Source organism: Globicephala melas, chromosome 14 (genome assembly GCF_963455315.2).
Source record: "Globicephala melas chromosome 14, mGloMel1.2, whole genome shotgun sequence".
In the NCBI taxonomy this organism is placed as follows: domain Eukaryota; kingdom Metazoa; phylum Chordata; class Mammalia; order Artiodactyla; family Delphinidae; genus Globicephala; species Globicephala melas.
In genome coordinates this window covers 79,873,221-79,898,571 of record NC_083327.1, presented here as the reverse complement: position 1 = coordinate 79,898,571, position 25,351 = coordinate 79,873,221, and the positions used below count along the sequence as shown (strand labels likewise).

General features: G+C 50.9%; 1 protein-coding gene across 3 annotated transcripts in view; it reads right to left on the bottom strand.

Annotated features, from left to right (window-relative positions):
• Positions 1-23,276, bottom strand: part of TMEM181 (transmembrane protein 181) — a 68,463-nt gene extending 45,187 nt beyond the window's left edge. The window contains exon 1 of one of the 3 annotated variants that reach the window (XM_060283554.2): positions 22,994-23,276. In XM_060283554.2, coding sequence (XP_060139537.1) covers positions 22,994-23,124 — 131 coding nt within the window. In that variant the 5' untranslated portion in view covers positions 23,125-23,276. Of the gene's footprint in view, positions 1-2,103; positions 2,237-2,499; positions 2,790-22,993 lie in introns of those variants that run through there. The other 2 variants (XM_060283553.1, XM_060283555.1) reach the window with 2 other exon arrangements.
• Positions 23,277-25,351: the final 2,075 nt, after the last annotated feature.

The window sequence follows — 25,351 nt, the reverse complement described above, 5'->3', positions numbered from 1 at the left end:
CTCAGCGCTCTTGCTTCCCTGGCATCATCAGAAAAGGAATAGAGTTTGCAGGAAACTTAAGCAGAAAGTTTTTAGAACTGGGAACTCTTTTTTTCTGACTGGTTTTGGTGGCAATCTCTCCTGCCCTCTTGAAAAGAATAGGCTGGGCTGCACCTGAACAGGGAGGTCAGTGCAACAGGCCTGCGTGAATCCCCCGGCCCCTAGGCGTGCTCCTGCAGGCCCCTCTATCCTCTTCCCATCTCCCCCAGCCCGTTCCTTCTCCTGGCTTCTCTTCCCGCTCCTGTCACTTCTCACCTTTGTCGCCACGGGTCTCCTTGTCACATCTGCCAACAAGAGCACTTTGACCCTACCAGGCGCTGAAGTCCCGCACACGCTTCAGATTTTCGGGCTTTTTTTTTTTTGGTAGGATGTTTATTGGCTGCCAAAGACTTTTTGTGACTTACAGGTCCATGCCGTTCTGAGTGCTGGACGATGGTCGCTGGCTGACCTCCAGAGAAGCACACCCCTGGCCCCTTGCTCAACAGGAGAGCATCTGCATGGCCTACCCTCTGCGGGGGGAGCGACTCGAAGGCTCCACTCAAGTCCTTCATTCAAACTGTGGTTTTACAGCTCCTCCATTAGTTACTGGCTCAGCCTGGTCTACTTGGCTGTCAGGTAACAGAGCACAGGGCTCCCGCAGGAGACACGGACTGCAGTCAGCTACCACCCACACGGCTTCAAACTCTCTGCCTCTCCACGTCCTAGGGAGATCACGCCACCACATGCCACCCCGGCTGCCGTGCAGTGCGGGCCCAAGGAGACTCGGTATGCGAGGACCTCCTAAACATGCTACGTTGTCACTCTGCCACACGGTCACAATTTCACGCAGTATTCCCAGCGGTGCTATTCACATATACCACAAAGGAATGGCGCCCCCGGAGCTGGAGAGAGGCAGTACTGCTAGCCTATCTCCGTTAGGGTTTAATTAAAAGACAGACCTCTGAAACACCCATCTGGGACTGACATTTTGTGCAAGTCAGCTTTCCTATGTTGTGTTAAAGTGATCACGTCAGAAACTTCTACAGAAGCAGGAGGAAAAACCTTTCCTTCCACCACACGTGTTTGCATTCAGGCAACACACTCAGATCTTGCGTCTGGTATGTCCACAGTCAGAGAAATCAGCAGGGGTCCACTGCAAACCTCTAAAACCTCAAATGCACAGAGAAACTCACACAGTCCCGCCTTAGGGCCGCCTTCAATTGTGGGAACCTGCCCGCCAAACCTGCTCCACGCTGCAGAGACTCCGGGCAACCCTTCTCTCCACATTTGGAACTCAAGTGCTAAACTTCTTTTTAATTCTCTCTCCTCCTTTTCCGTATGTCCCCTGAGGGGCACCCAGGTGACTCTGTTGCATCAAAAGCAAGCTTTAGGGATGGCGTCCATGGGGCCCTGGACAGGTTTTTCCTCATTAAAACCCCTGAACTTCACAGAAATAATAGGTCCGAAGTCAGCATATTGTAAAACTCATAAACCTCGGTATCCCCGAGATCTAAAGAGGCTGCAGCAGGCTCCCAACGTGGCAAAATCATCAAAAAGCCAATGGAGAGCGCCTCTCTCTACCTGGCGCTGGGCTCCATCACAAAAAGCAGTAGGGCGCCCAGGGCGCTTTTCACAAGAGGTGACGAACAGGGCCACTGCCCGGGGCACGGGATCACCACCTTCCCAGCGGGGAGGCCGGGCGGGGGCTCCGGGAGGGACCAGCCACTCCTCAGCCATCTCCTTGGAGCTGCGCTGGGGAAGGACGGGGGTCACCCGGCTCTCCGGGAACGAGCAGGGCCAGTGCTGGCCTCGCAGGGCCTTCCTGAGATGCGCTCGGGCCAAGGCCCGCCCTGGATCCCTGACCCCGTCTCCGCTACTAACTCCGGCCGGGCCGGCAGGCCCGTGGAGGGGCCCCTGAGCCGAGTCACCCCCACGAAGCCCCGGCTGCGCCCCGAGCTCCACGTGGGCGGGGGGACCCGCGGCAGGGCTCCCGGGAGCGGGACGCGGGAGCCCCAAGTCCGGGCCCGGGCGCCCGGGGGACCCCTGCCCCGCACCCCCTCACGCGCCGCCCGGGCCTGCACTCACGGTTCCATCGCGGGGCCCCGGCCCTCTGCGCCGGGCGGGCTCGGGGCACAGCAGCCGCGGCAGCCGCAGCCGGAGCCAGAGCCGGAGCGACGGCGGGCCGGGAGCTGCCGGCTCCCTGCAACTCGTCAGAGCCCGACGCTCGGCCGCGGTCACGTGCGCGGAAGCGGCTCGCGCGGCGGGGGGGAGGGGCCGGGGGAGGGGGCGCCGGCCGGGCTGGCGGGGCTTTGAGGCCGCGGGCAGCGGCCCAGCGGCGCGTCCACCTCCCCTGCGCCCCGGGAGCGCCGAGGCCGCCCTGGGAGGGGGGATGGTCAGACTAGGGTTCACAAGAGAATGAATGAAGGACCTGACTCTCACTCCTTGTCCCTAGCCGAGGGGACAGCACGTCAATTCACTCACCCTCCTCCATCAGGGCATGAGAAAGGCCGTGGGAGTCCATGAATGTCCTGCCGTTGTCTGAAAGGCCCCTTGGTGTCTGCATTTTTCTGGGGGGAGGATCTATACGTTTTCATATTCCCAAAGAGGTTTGTGACCCCAAAGATGTTAAAAGCCAGGGCAAACCTCTGACACCCCCAAGTGATGACGACAGGAGAGCCTTCCCAGCTCTTTCCGGTAGCTTCTCCCGCAAACCTTTTCTGAATTACAGCTACCATAGCGTGCAGATTTTCCGTCCGCTATGCAAGCGCTGTCCCTCAGGAAGGATGTGGGGTGGAGGCAGGGCAAAGCAGCAGCCCGAATCCTAGGAATGACACAAGACTATTTCTCGAGTTTTTTTCACACACTCTGGAGTGGGGAGGAGAGGGTGTTTCCTGCCAAGACCAGGGAACACAAACTGGGAACAGGGGGCAGCAGCGTCTAAAGGGGCAGCTGCCACTCTGCGCTTTGAGAGCGGCTGACTTCAAACATGACTTTTCGTGTGATATCCTTCCGATTCTAAAATGTTCGAAACTAATTCAAAAAAGAGTTCAAACTCTGAGGGTGAAACCAAACACACTTGCTGGCGGCATTTGCCCAGAGGCAGCCGGTTTTTACCACCCGACTGAAGCAGGATTATCTGGTATAGAAACGCCTGCTCTGAGGACTGTGCCAGCCACCTTGCCCCCCGAGACATCCCCACAGAGCCCTTGCTGTTTTCCGATGACTCCAGGCTTTAAAAGAGGTGACACCTTTGAGGCCCAAACTGCCTCCTGGTAACTTCTCCAGGAAGTTGGTCCTCCCTTGAGCTGCGGCCCTAAGGCCCTAAGGCCTGAGCCAATGAATTCTCTCAACAACTTGATGAGTTATCAGTGGTCATCGTCCTCATTTATAGCTAGGAAACTGAGGCCTGAAGACGTTACCTGATTCTCTCAGGAACTACTGATAAGAACCCAGCATGACCTGACCCCAGTGTGGGACCTCCAGTGTTGGTGTATCATGCACTGGTGAATGTGACAGGGATACAGTGACCAGCTGAGGTCGGATGCAAATGGGCCGCCAGCTGTAGTCTCTCTAACCACAGAGACACTCAGATGCTAATGGACCACCATCAGTAGTCTCTAACCACAGAGACACTCAGCCCACATTTATCAACTTTGTTCTTATTTTAAAACCTTCTAAAATCCAGTTATGCTATGATCAAGATGTTAGAAATAAGATTGGCCTGACACCACTTATTCTTAGAAAAACGCTGCTCATATCTAATGTTCACTTCATTTTCTAAGGGCCAACAAATCATCCTTTTAAATAATTTCCTTCTAGAACAGGACCAAAGTCAAGCCCACCAGTCTGCAGCTTGCTGACTTCCACTCACAGCTGTTTTTCAGAGTTGACCGCAACAACTCAAGACGCCCATCTGCACATGCTGTGATACCCTAGGAAATCAGCTGTCTGTTCCAAGAGACGTGAACTCACTTCCCAATTCAGCAACTGACATTCGTCTAGCATTTTATAAATACACTCTCGTGATTTCCTTGCCTACCTTATTAATAATAATCAGTAATGGCTAATACTGAGGACTCATGCTCCAGCTGAGCACTGAGTTAAGAAACAGAAACAGCTTATTCCAGTTCCCCCAGCCTACTGTCTTACCTGGGGCTGCCAAAACAAAATGCAGAGCGAGCGGCTTATGCAATAGAAGTCCATTTCCTCACAGTTCTAGAGGCTAAAAGTCCAAGATCCAGGTTCTGGCCAATTTAGTTTCTGGTGAGGGCTCTCTTCCTGGCTTGCAGACAGCCACCCTCCTGCTGTGTCCTCACCGGGCCTTGCCCTGATGTGTGCTGGAGGGAAGAGAAAGAGCACGAGCTCTCTCCTGTCTATTCTTACAAGGACATAACCCTATCAGATCAGGGCCCACACTTATGATCTCATTGAACCGTAATTACTTCCTTGCTCCTAATACAGCCACACTAGGGGTTACAACTTCAACATATGAACTTTGAAGGGATACAAACATTTGTTCCATAACCCTCCTAAGTGGAAGATTTCTTGAAAAGAAAAACTGACGTACATAGTACAGTGAATATGGAAGAATTCAGTGTCAGCAACTCGAATTGCCTACTCTTTCTTCCAAGGCAGGAAAATCTCAGTCTTGACATTCCCTTAAGCATGATGACAGTTGATGACGGTTCATGTTAGCAACATCTCTTGGCCTGTGGTTTTTTTTTTTGCGGTAGGCAGGCCTCTCATTGCTGTGGCCTCTCCCGTTGGCAGAGCACAGGCTCCGGACGCGCAGGCCCAGCGGCCATGGCTCATGGGCCCAGCCGCTCCGCGGCATGTGGGATCTTCCCAGACCGGGGCATGAACCTGTGTCCCCTGCATCGGCAGGCGGACTCTCAACTACTGCACCACCATGGACGCCCCAGCCTGTGGTTTTGACAGCTCCTGGACAGTCATGTGCTGCTGACTCATCTTCCCTGCAATAAGCAGGGGTACTTCCGTGAGCGGCTCAGTTCTCTCCCCATGCTGCCTTCCCAGGACCGCCACACCCCCATCATTTGAAGGAGGGCTCGCACCTTCCCAGCCCACTTGTTGCATCACACGTGGGAAGTTACTTCTCATTGTCTTATCTGCTCCTAAGAACTGATCATTAGAAGCAAGGGTCTACAGCAATCCCACTACTGGGCATGTACCCAGAGAAAACCATAATTCAAAAAGACACATGCACCCCAATGTTCACTGCAGCACTATTTACAATAGCCAGGTCATGGAAGCAACCTAGATGCCCATCGACAGGCAAATGGATAAAGAAGGTATGGTACATATATACAATGGAATATTACTCAGCCATAAAAAGGAACGAAACTGGGTCATTTGTAGAGCTGTGGATGAATCTAGAGACTGTCATTCCCAGTGAAGTAAGTCAGAAAGAGAAAAACAAATATTGTATATTAACACATATATGTGGAACCTAGAAAAATGGTACAGATGAACCGGTTTGCAGGGCAGAAATTGAGACACAGATGTGGAGAACAAACGTATGGACACCAAGGGGGGGAAGCGGCGGGGCCGTGGGGGAAGTGGGATGAATTGGGAGGTTGGGATTAAAATATATACACTAATATGTATAAAATGGATAACTAATGAGAACCTGCTCTATAAAAAAATAAAATTCAAAACATAAATAAATGGCAAAAAAAAATAAAGAAGCAAGGGTCTAACTCTTATTGGTTCAAATGCTTTCTCTTGCTTATCAAGTTCACAGAAGCTCTGCCCAGCACTTACTGACAGTATAAGGCTATCGCTTTGGCTTTCTTATCATTGTACTTGTTCCCATTATTTATTGTTGCATGACAAACTGCCCTGACATGTAGTAACTGTTGTAGTTATCTACCGCCACATGACAGGTTACCCCAGGACTCTGTGGCTTGAAACCACACTTACTATCTCTCGGTTTCTGGGGGTCGGGAATCTGGGTGCTTCGGCTCAGGCTCACTCCCAGGCTGCGGTCAAGGTGTCAGCAGGGCTGAAGTGTCCTCAAGGCTCAACTGGGGAAGGATCTGCCTCCAGGCTCACATCATGGCTGTTGGCAGCATCTGGAGGTCACACACAGGTCCTTGCCACGTGAGGCAGCATACAACATGGCAGCTTTGCTTCCTCTGAGTGAGTATGTGAGAAGAACCAGAGAGAGTGAGAGCTCAGTGGAAGTCGGTCCTTGGTCACCTAATCTCACAAGCAAGATCACCTCACTTTTGCTCTATCCTCTCCTTTGGAAGCAGATCACAGGTCCAACCCACACTCAAGGGGTGGGGATCATGTAAGGGTGTGAATACCAGGACGTGGGGGCCAGTGGGAGCCATTGTAGACGGCTTGAAACAGCATTTGGTTATCTCTCACGGTCTGTGTGTTGACTGAGCTCAGCTGGGCAGCTCTTGCTGGGGGTCTCTCTCGAGAACGCAGTCAGATGACATCTGGGGCTGCAGTCCCGTGAAGGCTCAACTGTGCGGGACATCCAGAATGGCGTCTCCACTCTGGTGGAGGCATGTCTGGTGCTTCAGCTGGGATGGCTGGAAAGCTGGGGGCTGGCCAGACAGTCTTCCCTCCATGTGGCTTCCCCACATGGCTAGTTTGGGCTTCCTCACAATCTCAGGGAAGTTGGACTTCACACAAGGTAGCTGGTTTCTCCTGGGACAGATGCTCTAAGACACCTAAGCAGAAGATGCAGGGCTGCAATGATCTACCCTCAGACGTCATTCAGCATCTCTACCACCACATTCCATTGGTAAAAAGAGAGCCAGAGCCAGCCCAGATCCAAGAGCAAAGGACAACAAAAGAGCATGAATCCTGGGAGGAGGGGCTCTTTGGGGTACCATCTTTGGAGACTCGCTACCACAGTCTTGAAGTCCACAAACCAACATGTTTGCTTCATCTCCAAAGGTAAGATAACTATGCACAGAACTTTTGGAGTCACTTTTAAGTTTCCTACTGTGCTAAAGAGTTTACATTTATATGATCTCATTCTATCCTCTAAGCAACCATTAAAACAAACACGCTCTTTTGCCTCGGTACCTGTTGGTACTTGCAATAATGAAGACTAGTGAGTCTGCCGGTGCCCAGCCCTGCTGTCTCACACACAGCTCAGCACAATGCTTACTGAGGGCCCCCAGGTTCTCCTATTCACCAGGAATTAGTGTCTGTATACCACACCCTTCTCTGCCTCTGGTCGTTTGAGAGTTTCAAGCATCCGTCCCAATTTGTTAAAGTGAAACGTGTCTTTTATCCTCGACCTCTGGGCAGTGCCGTCCCACCACCATCTCCTGTGACTTCACTCTGCTGACCTTCATTTGTCCTTAGCTTTCCAGGGCCTGGCCCCCAGCCTGGTACAGAAAGAAAACCGACACGTGTACTGAACAAATGACCCCACTGGATTTGTGAGATGACTGGTAATACATCAGTGTGTTTTCTAATCAGTGTGTTTAGAGAATGGGGTGCACCTTCTCATGGAAGGAAAGGGAAGGGGGTTATAGGGCAGTGAATGTATCCCTTGGAGGCGGATGTCTTCCGGCTTGAACAAATTGCTGGTCCTGGTTTTCCTGAGACTTTCCTGGGTTTACTACTGAAAGTCGCCTGTCTGGGGACCCCTGAGTCCCAGGCAACCCAGGACAGTTGGTCACCCTACTTCTGGCCAGTATTCTTTTCTGAATTACTGGGCAATTGTCTTAAGGTTTAAAGAATGTCTTAGCTTGGATCCCTCAAAAACAGACCCTGAGGCCAAAGTTTCCATGTTAACTTTACGGGGAGCAGGTTCAACCTCTGGGAAACAAGGAGAGGAGAGAATGAAGGGCAACAGGGACACGGGAGGGTAAATTCAGGGAAGCACAAGCTGCCCACAGCTTCCCGACCAACACAGCTGGTTGCTCGGTCTTCCAGGATAGCTCGAGAGGGACAGACAGACACTACCAGGGTAGCTCCGGAAAGGCAGACAGAAACTACCATGTCGGGAAGGAACCTGTTGGCTCTGTCCTGCCATCTGTCTCCCATGGGTCAGAGTCTGACCTACACACCCGGGTTATGTTCTGGGCCCCCGCAGGTGGCCACCGGGGAGCCAGGGCCCGTGGGCACCAGTCCAGTCAGTGTGGGATGAACCAGCCTCCCTGCCAGTCAGCTCCCAGGGCTCCCTAGTCTGTGCCGCGGAGGAGGCATAGGGCTGGGAACCGTGTGAGCGTTCACAGGATGGCTCAGGTGAGTAAGCGAGGTACGGGGCCACAGTGGGGGTGGGATGGGTGGATACTGGGCAGGTCCCGGCAGATCTGGGGACCTGTCAACGGCATCCAGTACGAAGATGTGGTGAAGGCTGAAATCGCTGTTGCAGGTATTGGGGAAATGAGCAGCCTGGGAAAACCTAGCAGGATTGGGGGGCTTCGTTGAGGCCCCAGCTAAGGCCCACGACCTCATTTTTTTTTTTTGGCCACTTCAAGATGCAGGCGGAATCTTAGTTCCCCGACCAGAGATTGAACCCGTGCCCCCTGCAGTGGAAGTGTGGAGTCTTAACCACTGGACCGCCAGGGCAGTCCCCCGTGATCTCATGTTAACGGTGACTTCCCTTAATGCCTGCCCGGTAGCTGTTTCCTCCTGCAACTGAGCAAAGTAAGCACAGAGATTTTGGTATTTTGATCAAAGACTGGGGGCTCCCAGGCAGCTGAGACAAAAGGACAGAGAAGCAAAGTCGTTTAGGACAATGGGCCTCAGAATTTGCTGAAGTCAAGATCACTTGGGGGAGCTTTAAAAAGTCCTAGTGCCCAGGCATCGGTCATTTTTAAGGCTCTCTACAGGATCCCAATGGACAGCAAATTTGATAACCAGGGGTTTGGGGCATTGGGAAGAGAGATTAAAACGATGGATCTACGCTGAATCAGTTTCAGCTCCTTGAGATCCAGTTTCATTTTTGCTCTTTGGTTTTGTAAATTATCTCTGTATCTTTGTAATAAATTCCTTCCTTTTGGCTGAAATTAATACTTGTAACCAATAATATTAAACGCTACAGTACCATATCTCTATAAAGTGACAATTAGTGCCTCTCAGTGTCCCTGACATTGCTCTCAACAAGGAGAACTGCAGCCAAGTTATCGTTCTTATTTCAGCAAGGAATGGTATTTGAGTTTGCATGTCGCCCTGAACAAGCTGAAGATGGCCCACTGTTGGGAGAGTGCCCGGTCTGGAGCCCTGGATCATTCACCCCTGGGCTATAGGCACACTTGTCCTTTCCAAATTGACTTTTAAGTAATCTTTGTTGGCCTGAATCTGAAATTGAGGGCTCTCTTCACTCAAGAGCATGGGGTCACACCTCAGAAACACTGCCGTCATCATGCTGGACCGATCAACCAGGGTAGACTATAATCATCTTCACGTAGAAACATAATCCCATTTTCAGGTCCTCAGGGACTTGATGGTTAGATTTCAACATGACTTTGTTAGCTGTACTGCCCCACAAACAAACACAGCTAATGGGCGCTCTCCCAGCCATGTGGGTGAATTAAGAGGAACTGAAAGTGCACAGCGGTCCCGGGTTGCAGCAGCATTGTTTCCAGGTTTGCTTTGGTCCCATCATTCCCTAGTTGACAGAGCGGGCGGGCAATGCCCCACCCGCCCACGTTCCTCCCATTCTGGCGCAGCACACTTGGGGGGCCTGGCTCACCCCAGAAAGCCAGGCTTCCAGCAGGGAGCCACCCACCACCCAAGCCATGTCCTACACACCAAACCAAGCTGCTCAAATAAGGGCCACGATTGCAAGGTAGGGTAGATGCTGAGTGAGCAGCCCCAGGCACGCGTGGGGCCACCCAGATGCAGGTCGGGGGTCACTGGGCTACAGAAATCCTCTGCTTTGCCTTTGAATATACAGAACAAGGGGATTTATCCTGACTTCCTAGGTGTGGCCTAAACCACACAGCTCAAGTCGATATGGAGCAGTCGAGGGAGAGGGATGTGGCAGGAACGCTGGTATGGAAAAGTCCAAGTGGGCGTGGCAGTGCCCTGCAGTCCCGCCTGGGCAACCCCGAGCCTAAAGCAGTGGCTGCCAGTGTGTTTCCCTTAAGAGACGAGCCAGAGAGAAGAGCATCCTCAGGGGAAAGGCAGACCATTCACACATTTCCTTCACTGCTGTTTAGATTCCATTTAGTTATTTTTTCTTAAGTTATGGGAGCAGCTAAGGTATTAACAAGAGATTTCATTTCAGGATAGGGAAGGAACTGCTAAAAAATAGTCGCTATTAAAGAAAGGGCCTTGAGGGTGTTTGCCTTGTGGGGATTCTCCCTTGAGAACCACGGCCCAAAGGCCACGGGGCTGTCTTTATTGAATGCAGAGGGCGGACAGGACTAGGGAAAGAGAATGAGCGCGCTGGAAGAAGGAGGGAGAAGCATTCCAGAGTGGAGAGGCGCAAGCGTGTGTGTGCCCCAGTCACCTCTGCTGCTGACCCCGGCCGTGACACACCAGCTCACGCACACGCGACTCCCAGTGGACAGCACATCTACAGAGCCCGGGGTCCTGCCTTCTCTGGCTCGACCTGGAGTCTCTCCTGGCAGACTGGTCACTTGCAGACCATCTCTCACTTCTAGGGTGACGAGCTGGCTCGATTTTCCTGGGACTGAGGGGTTTCCCAGGACATTGGACTTTCAGTGCCAAAGCCAGGACAATTTGGTCTCCCTACCTCTAACCCAACAGCTCCTGGGCTGGCTGGGTTCCTCCCATACTAGAGGCCTGGGCCAGAGCTGTGTCCTCTGCCCACATCCTACACCCTCCTCTGCCCCAGCGCACACACATACACATACCACATGACACACACACACACACACACACACACACACACACACACACACCGCTTTCCCAGCCTGAAACTCATAAACCTCAGGCAGTTCAGGTGACACAGAGAAGACTGTAGACACCTCTGCTGGGGAGACTGTCACTGGGCCACCCACTTCAGACCCACAGCTGCCTTGGTTTTAGAGCTGGGAGGAATCTGAGATGATTCCACAAGATGCACAGACCTGATTCCAAGATGGCAGCAGTGGATCCAAGTCAGGATTCAGTCCTCCTGACTGTTGTTCATCCAACATTCCGCTGCTAGTTTAGAAAGTATTTGCAGAGATGAACCTAAATCCACAGCCCTCTGTCAATCGGGCCCCTCGCAAGAGACTCGGAAGTCCTAACCCCCAGCGCCTGTGAAGGTGGCCTTCTCTGGAAATAGGGTCTTTGCAGACGATCAAGTTAAGATGAGGTCAGAGTGGGCCCTGGTCCAACATGGCTGGTGTCCTTATAATGAAGGGAAATTTGGGTGCGAGGCAGACATGCATAGAAGGAAGACGATGTGAAGACAGACAGCCATCTATGAGCTGAGGGACATGCGGGGCCACCAGAATCCAGTAGAAAGGCCTGGAACAGGTCCTCCCTCACAGCCCTCAGAAGAAACAAACCTGCCGTCATCTTGATATCAGAATTCTGGCCTCCAGAACTGTGAGACCATGAATGTCTGCTGTTTAAGCCCCCCAGTCTGTGGCCTTTTGTCACGGTGGCCCTGGCAGCTAGTCCAGAGCCCCAGCTTTCGTATGTCAGGGACAAGGCACGCTTCACGCTTTGCATGTCCTGCCCAGCTCGGAGGCCTGTTCTCGTCTGGCAACTGATGCTCTTACTGCTGTAAGAGCTGAGTCATCACTGCAGCCGGAGAAAGACGGGGGCCCCAGAGAATAGCTGGGGTGCTTACACCCTCTCTGCTCCCTAGGAAGTGAATATCTTTCCCTTTTCTTCTTGGTTCAGAGCAAGATGTAGCATTAAAGAAAAAAGAACAAAGCAACTCTGTTGCGTGGGCCATAGCTCGGCTCACATGAAGATACACATAAAAATAATGAAGCTGGGGTGAACCACCAGGAAGAGCTCTGACAAGCACACAGCACCTCCGTTGCTGAATTCCAGAGGCAGTACAAATACAAGCAGCCAGCTGAAGGCACTTTGGACTTCCCCGAAGCACAGAGCTGTGCCCCTGGACACACCACGTGATGAATGCACAAAGCACCATGAAATGGGACTGGTGGGTACTGTGGGTCCAGGGAGGCTACCACTCCCCTGGGGAGTGTGCTTCAAGCCTGGGCCTAATTATACCTTCATCATGCCTCAGTGATGGGGACACAGTAGACAAATGCTCAGCAGAGAAGTGCTGGCTAAGACAGTGAGAAGTAAGGGGCGTGGTGCACACACAGCACAGGGATAAGGCCGCACACCGCCCAGCAAGCTGCCCCTCTCTCAGGCCTCCTGGGGTAGTACTCAAAGCACCTGATGGAAACCTGTACTCTGTAGAAAGGAATCATTTTTCCAGCATTAAAGAAAAGGGGGCTTAGCCCTGCAGCTAAGAAGGTACGCTTATGAGTTTGGAAAGCCATAACCAAGGTGCAGAGCCTAAGGGTGAGGGACAAAATGGCAGCGATATGACAGTGGGAGAAGTCACCCAGGGCTGGCTAGGGAGAGACGGGTTGGCAGCTGTGTCGGGATCCCCTCGCCGGGACACAGCCCCAGGGCCGTCATGCACCAGGTGTCAGCCAGGATCCTGGTGATGCTTAAAAGCAGAGCATCCGTGCAGTGTTTACCAGACAAACTGCCCGACCCATCTCTTAGTTTTAATGTTTTAATTGGCATTTCCCTGTTTCCAGAGCTGGAGCATTTCTTCATATGCCTTCTGGGTTTCCTAATCCGTACACTCTCTGTTCTGATGTTCTGCCCATTTTTGGATATTCTGCCATGTCGTGGTGGTGGTGGTGGTGTAGGATTTCTTCATATATTCTAAATAGGAGTTCCAGGGACTTCCCTGGTGGCCAGTGGTTAAGACTCCACGCTCCTAATGCAGGGGGCCCGGGTTCGATCCCTGGTCAGGGAACTAGATCCCTCATGCCGCAACGAAGAGCCCACATGCCGCAACTGAAAGAGCCCGCATGCTGCAACTAAAGATCCCGCACACCGCAACTAGAGATCCCACATGCCACAACTAAGACCTGGCGCAGCCAAATAAATAACTAAATATTTTTATAAATAAATAATTAACAAACTAAGTAAATAGTGGCTCCATATAAAGAATAGACCTTGAGAAAGAAAAATTAAAAAAACAATCCCATTTATTATTGCATCAAAAAGAATACAATACCTAGGAATAAACCGTTCTAAGAAGGCAAAAGACCTGTACTCTGAAAACTATAAGACATTGATGAAAGAAATCGAAGATGACACAAACAGATGGAGAGATATACCATGCTCTTGTATTGGAAGAATCAATATTGTCAAAATGACTATATTACCCAAGGCAATCTACAGATTCAATCCAGTCCCTATCAAATTACCAATGGCATTTTCCATGAACTTCCAGAACAAAAAATCTTACAATTTGCATGGAGACACAAAAGACCCCGAATAGCCAAAGCAATCTTGAGAAAGAAAAACGGAGCTGGAGGAATCAGGCTCCTTGACTGCATTAACTCAATATTTTCTAATGTAGTTTAATCATTTTCCACTATATTTTTTTAGTTAATTTACTATGTTATATTGAGCGGTTGCTCTAGGGCAACCAATGCCCAGCAGGTTCTTCTCGGTTATCCTGGGAGCTCACATGGGACTCTTCAGTTAATAATTTCTACCTTTAAAAACTAGGGCAAAATATGCCTGCTTGTAATTAGTGGAACCTCTTCTGTTTGCTCATTCATGTTTTTCATGCAGCAGTTATCAGTTGAGCACCTATTATGAGATGGACTTTGTATCAGGTGCTCATAACATAGAGATGGGTAAGATGTGGTCCTGCCTTCATGGCGTTTGCAAGGCCCTGGGAGAGGTAGATGATGAGAGGTGATCCCAATATGGTGGGTATGAGCTGTTACAGAATGCTGGAAGAGTATAAGAAGTGAAACTGCCCAGACTGGACCGGGCAATGGGGTAGGGAGAGACTAGGGCCACAATGAAACGAGGTGCAGGTTGTCTACTGCTCAAAGACACCAGCCAAGGGGCCAGGTGAAACCCAGCTTATACAACCAAAATGGACTTGAGACCGTGTCAGCCTGAAGCATAAGAGTCATAATGAGAGGCTTTAGGAAGGAGATTGCACCTGAGTTTGGCCTTAAGGGATAAGTAGAAGTGATCCAACCATAGGAGAAGAAGGGCAGAGTGATAAGAAAGAACTAAGGTAGAACACAAGCCTGCTCCCAATTTAAATGGGAGGGATTTGGAAAGTCTGTGATTCAGTACCATCAGACATCGGGGCATCTGTTAAAATGCAGATTCCTAGGACACATATTTTTACTGACTAATTCAGAATCCCTGGGGGGTAGGACCTAGGAATCCTCATTTATTTAACAAGTTCTATGGTAGCTCTTATACACATTAAAGCTTGAGAGCCCCTGACCTAACCTAACACCTTAGAATTCAGCTTCATGCTGCCTTTGCTGTTATACTGACCCTGGGTTGCCCTAATAAGACTCCTCATACATTTTTTTTTCAGACCAAGTTCTCAAAATGGGGCTTCTACCTTATTCCTTTTTCTTTCCCACCTTTGGATCCAGCTTTAATAACAGGAATTTTGTTTTATTCTCTTTGCTTGAGACCCTGACTTGGAAACCTTCTAGTAGCCCCAGGCCTTTGTAAATGGAGGTAGAATGTCAAAAGCTTTGCAACTCAAAATGTGGTCCACAGACAGGCAGCACTGGCATCACCTGAGAGCTTGTTGGAAATGCAGAATCTCAGCCCAGAGCCTGAATCAGAATCTGCACTGAACAAGGCCCCTGGGTACGTCCTAGTTGGAAGAATGAAAGAAGATAATACAGGCTTTGTTCACGTCAGCCCTCTCTTCTATGAAGACTGGAGTCCTTTCTTTGAGACTCAGCCCAGGAGGGTGAGAACCATCAGGGATGCAGGCCTCCTGCCTTTGCTGCCGCCAGACACACCATGGGGCCTCCAAACCCAGCCTTTTCCTGGTCGTCAGCCTGTGGTCTCTCCCATGCTCCACAGAAGCTGCCCTCTGACCACTGGACTGGACTTTCTATCAGCACCCAGCAGTTCTAATTCCACACCTCAGTCCCCCCTACTCCCCCAGCATACCCAAGCTGACCACAACTGAATGTTCCATCCTAAGAATCAGTGCTCTGTTGGGGGCTGTATAGATCTTTTCTTCTGAGTAATTTGAAACCTGAAATCATCTACCACAGTGGTTAGAGACAAGGACCGTGAGGGCATACAGACTTGAGCTTGAATTCTGGCCACAAAAAGTAACCTTGGGGCTCCCCTGGTGGCGCAGTGGTTGAGAGTCCGCCTGCCAATGCAGGCGACACGGGTTCGTGCCCCAGTCCGGGAGGATCCCACATGCCGCGAAGCGACTGGGCCCGTGAGCCATGGCCGCTGAGCCCGCGCGTCCGGAGCCTGTGCTCCGCAACGGGAGAGACCACAGCAGTGAGAGGCCCGCGTACCGCAAAAAAAAAAAAAAAAAAAAAAAGAAAGTAACCTTGGACAAGTTACTTGGTCTTCTAGACCTAACGGGGTTGTTGGGAAAATTATATAAGATGATACATATAACCTCTTAGCCCAGGGCTTGATACACAGTGAGTCTACAATAGCAGGGCAGCAATTTTAATACCTGACAATAGATAGTGCAAGGGACAAAGAAGGGCATTGGAGACTAGCAAAAGGGACAACAGGGCAAGAAGAGATGTCCATTATAAACATATACGTACCCAACAATACAGCCTCAAAATATATCATCCTCTGGTTGTGGGATTAGAGGAATAGCTAATGAGATGATGACAGACTCAAGATTAGAAATGATGTCCAAAGGCTGAAGGGGGGAAAAAACGTGAATGCAGTCTTGGGCCATCAGAATAGAAACACCATGTCTGGATCAGGGAGGCGTGATACTCCTATTTCTGTGCAGGGCAGACCATCACTCAGAGGGACCAGCTCTGGATGCCATGCCTTAAGTGCGGCTGTGACAAACCACGATATTACTTCCCCCTCCCAGTCCACAATCCCTTTCTTATGGTGACATCATCTCCTTTTTAAAAGAATTTATTTATTTTTGGCTGCACTGGGTCTTCGTTGCTGCACGCAGGCTTTCTCTAGCTGCGGCGAGCAGGGGCTACTCTTCGTTGTGGTGCGTGGGCTTCTCATTGCGGTGGCTTCTCTTGTTGCGGAGCACGGGCTCTAGGCACACAGACGTCTGTAGTGTGGCACGCAGGCTCAGTAGTTGTGGCGTACGGATTTAGTTGCTCCATGGCATGTGGGATCTTCCCGGACCAGGTCTCAAACACGTGTCCCCTGCATTGGCAGGCGGATTCTTAACCACTGCGCCACCAGGGAAGTCCCGTTTAGTGCCGTTAATCATAGTGCCATAGCCTTGGGGAAAAGTAGGGTCCATTCTGAGCTCAAACAGTAAACAGAGACTCTGCCTAAGAAGCTTTGAGGGGTTTCTCTGGTGGCGCAGTAGTTGGGAGTCCGCCTGCCAATGCAGGGGATACGGGTTTGAGCCATGGTTCGGGAAGATCCCACCTGCCACAGAGCAACTAAGCCCGTGCACCACAACTACTGAGCCTGCACTCTAGAGCCCATGAGCCACAACTACTGAAGCCCGTGCGCCTAGAGCCCGTGCTCTGCAACAAGAGAAGCCACCGCGATGAGAAGCCCACACACCGCAACAAAGATTAGCCCCCACTCGCCGCAACTAGAGAAAGCCCACGGGCAGCAACGAAGACCCAATGCAGCCAAAAATAAATAAATTGATAAAAAATGAAATTAAAAAAGAAGCTTTGAGACCGTGTAGAGGACAAGGTGCAAGAGGCGAACATGAGAGAAGGGCATCTCTGGAGCCCCTGGAGGGACAAAAGAGCTCTAAAAGACAGTCCCAGCTCCAGGGGGCAAACCCTTCAGGATCACACAGTGAGGGCCTGAAAGGGGCCACTGGATTTGATGCTTGAGGTCACCAGGGACCTGGGCAAGGGCAGCGCCAGGACGGGTGTGGCGCCTTCCAGGGTTTCCAGGCAGATCAAGGAAGAGACAGGACCACAAGGTGGCAGTGCTGCACAACAAGCTTTGTTGGGTGACACTTGGATAGGTTGAACGCAGGGAGGTCCCTCTCAGCACGAGGACCCTCCTCCCCCAGACAGCGGTCAGGGCCACGACTCAGAGGAGGAGAGGGCAGGGAACCCCCAGAGGAGAGGGGGATCAGAGAGGGGGCTTGTGTGTCCGGGTGGTGTCGCTCAGCAGCAGGGTGGGGAGACGGGGTCAGACGGCTCCCAAGGGGAACCATGATTCAGGGTCTTTTTATAGCCACAGCGTTTGTCATACCAATGGCTGTATCTATGACTAGCAGATGTTGGTGCACTTTCACAGGTGTGCAAAGCAGGGACTCTGAATGGCTAAAAATATGCTTCTTTGGGCTATATTTAAAATAATTGTGAGAATTTGAGTTGGGTGCCAGTGGGAGGGAGTTAGGCATCTTCTATGAAATAAGTGAAAAAGCAAACCACATGGGAGCCCACGTGCTGGGACCATCTTTAACCCATTTATAGAAAAACACGGTGGGTGGGGCAGAAGCCAGACCAACATATGTTGGAGAAGAAGACATGGTTGCTTCCAAAGGAGGCTGGGCTGAGGCAAGTCTGTTTGTTTAAGCAGATGGGAAGGAGTCAGAGTGGAGGGGAAGGCAGACCTGAGCATGATGGGGGATAACTGATGGAGGAAGACCCTAGAGAAGGGAGAGGCGAGCCTGGGGAAGAGCAGCAGTCGTGGGGATGGAGTGCTGGTCAGGGGGTGGCATGGAGACATGTGGGGGGTGCCCGGGGGTAGCTGACCTGCCCTGGCGTCTGCCACTGGCCCCTCACACATGTGTTTGCTCAGGTCTGTGGCCCGTGGCCCACCTGGGGCCTGCATCTTGTCCCAGATAGAAAACAACAGTGCCAGACTCCACCACTGAGCCAGATTTGCACCCAATCCTAAGTTCTCAAGCATGTAAGCTTAATGAAATGATTTTTCTATCTTTGAAATGATGGAGACAGAGAAGCTTTTTTTTTTTTTTTTTTTTTTGCTGACACACTGTGTGGCTTGTGGGATCTTAGTTCCCCATCCAGGGACTGAACCCGTGCCCTTGGCCATGAAAGCACAAAGTCTTAACCACTGGACCGCTGGGGAATTCCCCAGAGAAGCTGGTTCTAATAACACAGTCTCATCAGGGACACTTATTATTTCCTCCCATCAAAAAAGAAACAAAAGACAGAGAGAGACATCAATGCTCAATAGTCACAGAGCTGCTCCAGGAAGCTGAAAACAAGGAGAAAGTCAGCCCGCTGAAACATTAACATTCACATCAGTACCAATGGGACAGGGCGAAGACACACAAGTTTGCCTTAAACAGAAAAAAAATGGTTCTCAGACCTTTAAACCTGACTGCAACCTGCCCAGATGTATTCATTCAACAAGGAAGGTTGGTCAGCCTAGGAGCATGGCAAAGGGAGAATTAGCCAACGTAATGGTTGACAGCGGCCACTGAGTTTGTGTAGGGGAGAGAGAGCCTCGACTGCCAACTCCCAATACTCCTGTCCGATGGCAAGTCCGTCCCATTGAGGAGATGGGTACACCAGGCTCTCTCAGCCTGATGCCCGTAAACCTTCCCCTCACGCACATGGGTTCTCCATCCTGGCTGAGAATCAGCCCAGGCCAATTAAGTCAGCATCCTTGATGGTGGGGCCTGGGCCTCTGTATCTTAAAAGCTCCCCCAGATGATTCCGATGTGCGGCCAGCATTGAGAAGCCCTGAGCTGACTGTTTCCCTGGCTCTGACTCCACGCCCACCACTGCCTGTGTTCTCATGGGTCTGCATCGGCCCGTTAAACTGGCATTCTGATTCTGCACATTAATCCAGAGCTTGGTTAATGGGAAGGCTTCACTGAAAGCTGGTTTTCTCTCAATGTGCTGGCGAAATTAAGCCAGCAGGACTGAGGGTCAGCCCCAGAGGCCTGATGAATCCACTGACGTGATGAAATGTTGCTTCCAGAAGCCTCGTGGGTGAGGACACCCTGGGGCATCACCTCACTGGCCAAGGAAACTCAAGTCCAACTTGCTCGCCTCTATATTTTACACAGATAAAGTAATAACCCAAGAAACAAAAGATGGATCCTCAAAATGGCCAAACACAAATTCTCTGAGCGCTGAGCTCTAACGGATCACGTCTATTATCCTTCATGTTTCTTTAGCCCTTTATCCTTCATGCCATGGACATAGTTGATTGCCTACCCAGCATCCATTCCCCACATCTTCTTCCAAACAGAACCCCAGTTGGGTCTGGCTATTTACCCCTCCTCCCTTGAAGACCTATGCCTTAGGCGAGCTGGCTCCCCTGCAGCTCCCGGGGCACTGTGATTTGCTTAAGTCCAATGCCATCCTCTTTGCCAGCTTGTGTTCAAGAAAGGACAAGCGGCCCGATCTAGTCAATGAGACACAGGAGCTGGTGTTGTTCAAAGCTTTCTAAAGAAGCATAACACACACACAGCAAAGTACACGTCGTGTGTACAGCTTGCTAACTGTTCACAGACTGAGTATCCCTGTGTAGCCACCACTGGAAAACCCTCTTCTACCCGCTTTCAGTCACTGTCCCCTCAAGGATAACCACTATCCTGATTTCCAACAGTAGAGCCATTTTACCCGTTTCATACTTCTTTGTGTAAATGGAATCACACAGTGTGTATTCTTTGTTTCTGGCCTCTTTTGCTTGCATTAGGCGTGTGTGAGATTCGCTCTGTGTGTAGTTGTTAGTCGTTTACTTTTATTGTTGTATCCTACTCCATTATGGAACAAGCCAAATGTATCCATTCTACTGTTGATGAGTATTTGGCTGCCTTCCAGTTCAGGGTATTACAAATTGCACTGCTATGAACATTTTAGTGCATGTCTGTTGACAGACATGTGTACGCATGTCTGTAGGGTACATACCTAGGAGGAGTTGCTGGGCCAAAAGGTATGTGTATGTTCAATGTTAGTAGATACTGAAAACTGTTTTCCACGGTGATTGTACTAATTTACCCCGTCTGCAGTGCGGGAAGGTTCCATGTCCTTGTTAACACATGTCTGTCTTCATTGGTACCATTTGGTGGCGATATAGAAGAGATTCTAGGAGTTTTGCTGTGGGCTTCAAGTTGATCCTCCTCTTTTAGAGAGCTGTAGAAAGCCAGCCAGTTCTCCCCATGAATATGAATGAGAAGCAATAGCCCAAAGGATTACTAGGGGCCAAGTGCAGCCAATTGCTACCAAGTAAAAAAAGAAAGGACTTGGTGACATCATTGAGCTGCTGGATCAACAACTCAGTCCTCTTCCTTATTGTTAGGCCGGTTGCTTTGGTTTTTCCATTATCTGTTTTGGAGAGCATCTGTAGTGCTACCTTCAAAAAGCACTTGAGTCTCACAACATCCTTGCTTCATTTTTCTGATGAACCAATCCTCAGTGAAATTCGATGGTGTTGGGATTTCAGATGCCCAGCTTCCTGTTTTATCGCCCGCACTGTGCATCGCCCCCTTTCCTAGCAGGCAGTACAACTGTCATCTCCCATTTTGTGAGAATGACTGTGAGCCCTTTGACAACACGGCTGCCGTGTTTCAGTGATACCAAGTTATGTAGCTAAGATGCAGACAGACCACTTAACGGAGGGGGCAACCATCTTTTGAAAACAGAGCATTACCAGCTGTCTCCTTTCTACGCCCTGTTGTGAGGAAACCGTCAGCTACACGAAGTGAATCCCTGGTCTTCCAGGGAAGGATGGACTGGCGACTTTTAGCCATAAATCACTAATGAGGAAATGAAGATGGTGAGAAGAGCAGAAGCAAAAATTATGGTAGCAAGATCATCTTCCAGCCAGACAGACGCAGGGGCTGTGACTGTCAGCTTCCCGACTTAGAAACCCGAGAGGATTTCACCTAGGTTTGTAAAGGTGCAGTCCACTACTATAAACGTTCAATGGAGCAGGGGAAGGAGTTCAGTGGCCGGAAACGTCTCCTCACTATAAAACAGTCTTTGTGAGTCAGCCTAACCGCTCTGCCGACTGACACACAAGGTTGTGAAGCACTCTGCAGTTAACTTATTCTCAGGCCAGGGGGAGGGGGCAGAAATCAACACGGTTCCCTTCCATGCGGAGTCAATTCATGGTCTTCAAGATCCAACTCAATGAATGAAGTTGCTCCTGGAGCAAAGGTTCAAACGCTTGAGCAGGATGCGGGCAACCAAACCGTTCGTGTCACTTCCCCACTTAAACCCTCTGATGGCTTCACTTTGGAATTCTAATGGAACCCATACTCCTTAGTGTTCAAGGTGCTATGTGACTTGGCCCTGCCTCTCTCTGACCGTTGTGCTCCAAACATGCTGGTCTTCTGCCTGCTCCTTGAACATACCATGTTATTATGGCCTCTAGGGGCTTTGCACTTACTCTTCCTCTTCTGGAACTTTCCTCCCCAGATCACTGTCTAGTGGGCAACTCATTCTTCCCCTCTCAAATATGACCTTCTCAAAAGGCCTTCCTTGACCACCTTCTCTGAAGTAGCACCCCATCACTCTATCATGTCACCTGGTTTATTATCTTGCTAGCACTCATTGCTATATGTACTCACTTGTTAATTACCTATAAGCCCCATGACATCAGGGACCCGTACTGTCAGATCTCCTAGGGGGCCAGATTAGATAGATTGTGAAAAAAGCTACTCCATGTGATCTTGAGATTACATGTTTTAAAATGGGCTTTCCCACTCAGTAATTTTATGACAAATATATTGGTCAGCAATATGTTGCTGATTAGCCCCTGGGAAGCCATTAGGCTTTTGAAAAAAATCTGATGATGAGCGTGATACATGTTCTCTGAATATGTACACACATAGGATTTTTAGTCCAGGGTGGATTGTACAAAAATGACTACTACCACTTCAAAGATAGCTGCGCAATACACCTGCCATCCTTACGCACGGGGTGAGTGAATCGTCACTAGAACCCTCACCTTAAACAAACCTTCTGGTTCAAGCTTCCCATTTGACTGATGAGGAAGCTTGAAGTGCAGAGTTAGCAATTAAGTTTCTCAGGGTTACAGAGCTAGTTAGTAACAAAGTCAATCTAGGCTCCAGTCTCCAGACTCCTGCAGGGTCCTTTCATCACACCGCAACACAGCAGGCCAAGTCCAGCCATTGGCAATGGGCACACTTTCCCATCAGAACAGCAAAGCGCAGGGGGGAAGCTGCGGGTGCCCTGCCCGCAGGCAAGGGACTGCAGGTCCTCACAGCTCTCCCTCTGGCTACAGGAGAGGGAGACAGAGAGGAACGAAGACAAGCCCAAACCAACAGCTCCTGGGGGTGCTGACACACGGCTTCTCCCAGCATCTTCACCTTGGTGCCGCTCAGCCCTAAGGCCATCTGCCCCCAATCCTCAGCAGCAGCCCAGCCTCAGAGATTCCCACCGAAGCCCAGGGGCCTGAGTACCTCAGGGGAGAGGCCAAGGCCCTCGCTCCCCAAACCAGGTCTCAGCAAGGTCTGAGCAAAGAGCGCGGCGCGGTAGGCATGGGGGGTGAGGGTGGAGGGGGTGACAGGAAGGGAAGGGAGAGAGAGGGAGGAGCAAAGCAGGGACTAAAGCCCCGCGGGTCCCTGTCTCAGGATTTGAGAACCTCGGCTCAGCTTTCCAGGGAATGGAAAACAGCTCTTCGCCTCGGCTGCCTGGATCTGTCCTTGACCCCCCGCGTGCGAGCCAGAGCGCAGCAGCCAAGCCCCGCCGGCCTGCCGCCCCCTCCCCGCCCCTCCCCGGGGCTCCGCGCCCGCCGGGAGGAGAGGGCAGCCGAGGGCAGGACCCCGCCAGGAGCTCAGGCCGGGAGCGCAGGCCGGGCCGGGCCGAGAGCGGCGTGGGCGGGGCTGCTTTCCAAAGCCAGGCTCTGCCGCCCCCCGCCCCGCCCCTACCTGTAGTAGCGGTCATCTCTGAAAGGTGTGAGGTCCTCCTTCAGCTCCCGGTACGCCTCCTGGAGCCGCTTGCACAGGTGCTTGAGCTCGCTGCAGAGCGGGGGCTCGAAGGCAGGGTACTCGGCGTCCATGCCCGCGCCGCGCCCGCCAGAGCCGGACGCCGCCGTCCTCGCGAGCCCCGGCGTCCCCTGCTCCCGCCGCTCCGCCCTTTGTATCGCTTCCTTCGCACCCTCTCTCTTGCCAGCTGCGGGGATCGGGGCTGCCGGCGGGGCGGGACCGAGGGGGAGGTGGGAGGGGGCGCGGAGGAAGGGGGCGCCCGGCGCGCTCAGGGCGCCAGCGCTACGACGCTGGGAGGCGGCCCCACGGAGGGTGGGGATGGAGGTCCCCGCCCCACCGAGGGGGGCCTGAGGAGGGGAGGGCGCCGCACCCATCAGCCGCCGCCCAGCGAGGAGGGAGAAGGAGAGGCCGGGCTGGGGGTGGCGGAGCCCAGCACAAGGTCGTCTGCAGCCCAGGACAAAAATGCAAAGGGCCGCCCTTGCTACTGCTCCTGTTGGGAAAGGGAAGAAACTGGACAGGGGGACAGAAAGGAAAATGGGGCTTGGGGGCGGACCTAGAGCCCTCTCGATGGGAAGGTCAAAGGCTGGCGCGGGGTCTCGCGTTCAGCACCACGGACAGCTCTCGGAATGCTTTCCCTTCTTCCTGGGTTCCCCCTTACCTGATGCAAAAATATTTTAAACGACACCCATTACGGTTATATCTTAATGAATATCTTTTAACGATAAAGAAATGTGTCCAAATGAGATGCCTTTTCCCATACGTTCTAAAGCCACCAAAAATAGAAAATAAAGTCTGGGCAAAGGCCTCTACGAACAAAGCTCAACACTAGTGCGTCAAATGAAACTCAAATCAACACGTCCTCCGTGGGACTACTTACCCAAAGATGGTGTCATCTCCTCTTGTGAATTTCCCCAATAACAGGTGCAGAAACGGTTGTTCCCGATAATGTCACTGTGCTTCCTTATGAATTCAGGACGGGTTTCCATGTGAGGTTGGTTTCGTACGCAGTAGAGGAGCCTTTACAAATTATACGTTTCGGGGGTCCAGCTTTCCCTATTGAATCTAAATTATAGACTATGGTTCCCAGGAATCTGTATTTTTCAAAGCTCCTCAGGTGAGTCTAATGATCACTCATGTTTAGATAGTCTCAGACTATCAGATTCCCGTATTTCCTGCTACTTTCCTGCTACCTGCTACTTTTACCTATGTTCTAATTTCACCCACTCTTCCTTGCTCTTTGTTCTTTATCATCATGTTTTATTTCCTCTCTCCCCTTGCATTTTGGAACAACATTTTTGCCGGCTGGCCAAGCTGTCCACTCAGGTCTTGCAGATATTCCCCTGACTTCTGATCATCCTGGACTGCGCACAGTTAGGTTTTAATCCTAATTCAATAACGTGAGCATTGCATTTAACCGTCTCAGGAGGACAAAGAATGGAGCTAAGACGAGATCTGTCAGGAAACACACATGCAGATTTGTTTTCTGTAATGTGGTAGAGCTTATGAGACCAGCATATGCCATATTTCAATTATTTTATGACTGGCTACAGAGAGCTTATCACTAGGGGAAATATTAACTGACCTCAGAGATATCCCAGAGCACTTAAAAATTCTCCAGGAATCTTCCTCTAGCTTCTCCAGCCTAAGCTTCGCCCCCCGCCCCGACTTTGAACTACTGTAGCCCCTAGAGGACAATGCAAGTCTTCTGGCTCTAGCACCGTGGGGTACTCATCTACCTCGTTACTTCTTTTACCACAAAGAGCTGGAAATGCTAGATAAAATAGCACACATACGCAGGTGCGTGTACATATGTAACAACTGCGTAAGTGTCACACACACTTGAGCCAGGTGGTATACTGTAATTACTTTTCCTCTTCTGTACATTTCCTCTAGAATTAATAATTATATTTTACTGCTTAGTTTTCTATGTACTGATTTTTATTTCAACCTCAGGTCCCCCACCAATTGTCTAATTAATTCCCCTCTTAAGCTATTCAGGCACAAGATGCATTCTATCAGTTTCATCTTTGCAAAATCTCGTCTTGGCCTTCTGACCAGCCGTGAACTGGTTGTCCTATGCCTGGTGCACAGCTGTCATCTAAGCCATCTCTTTACCATCAACCTGGGAATTCTCTCCCCTCTGTTCTTTGGATCCAATGTCTCTCTCTTTATTGGAAGAACATAACTTCTAGAAGACATCTGAGAAAGGAGCCAGGGAATGCAATTTTTTGAGGTCTTAAATGTAGAAAAATGTCATTCGTTTACCCTTACACTTTCTTGATAGTGTAGCTAGGGACAGAA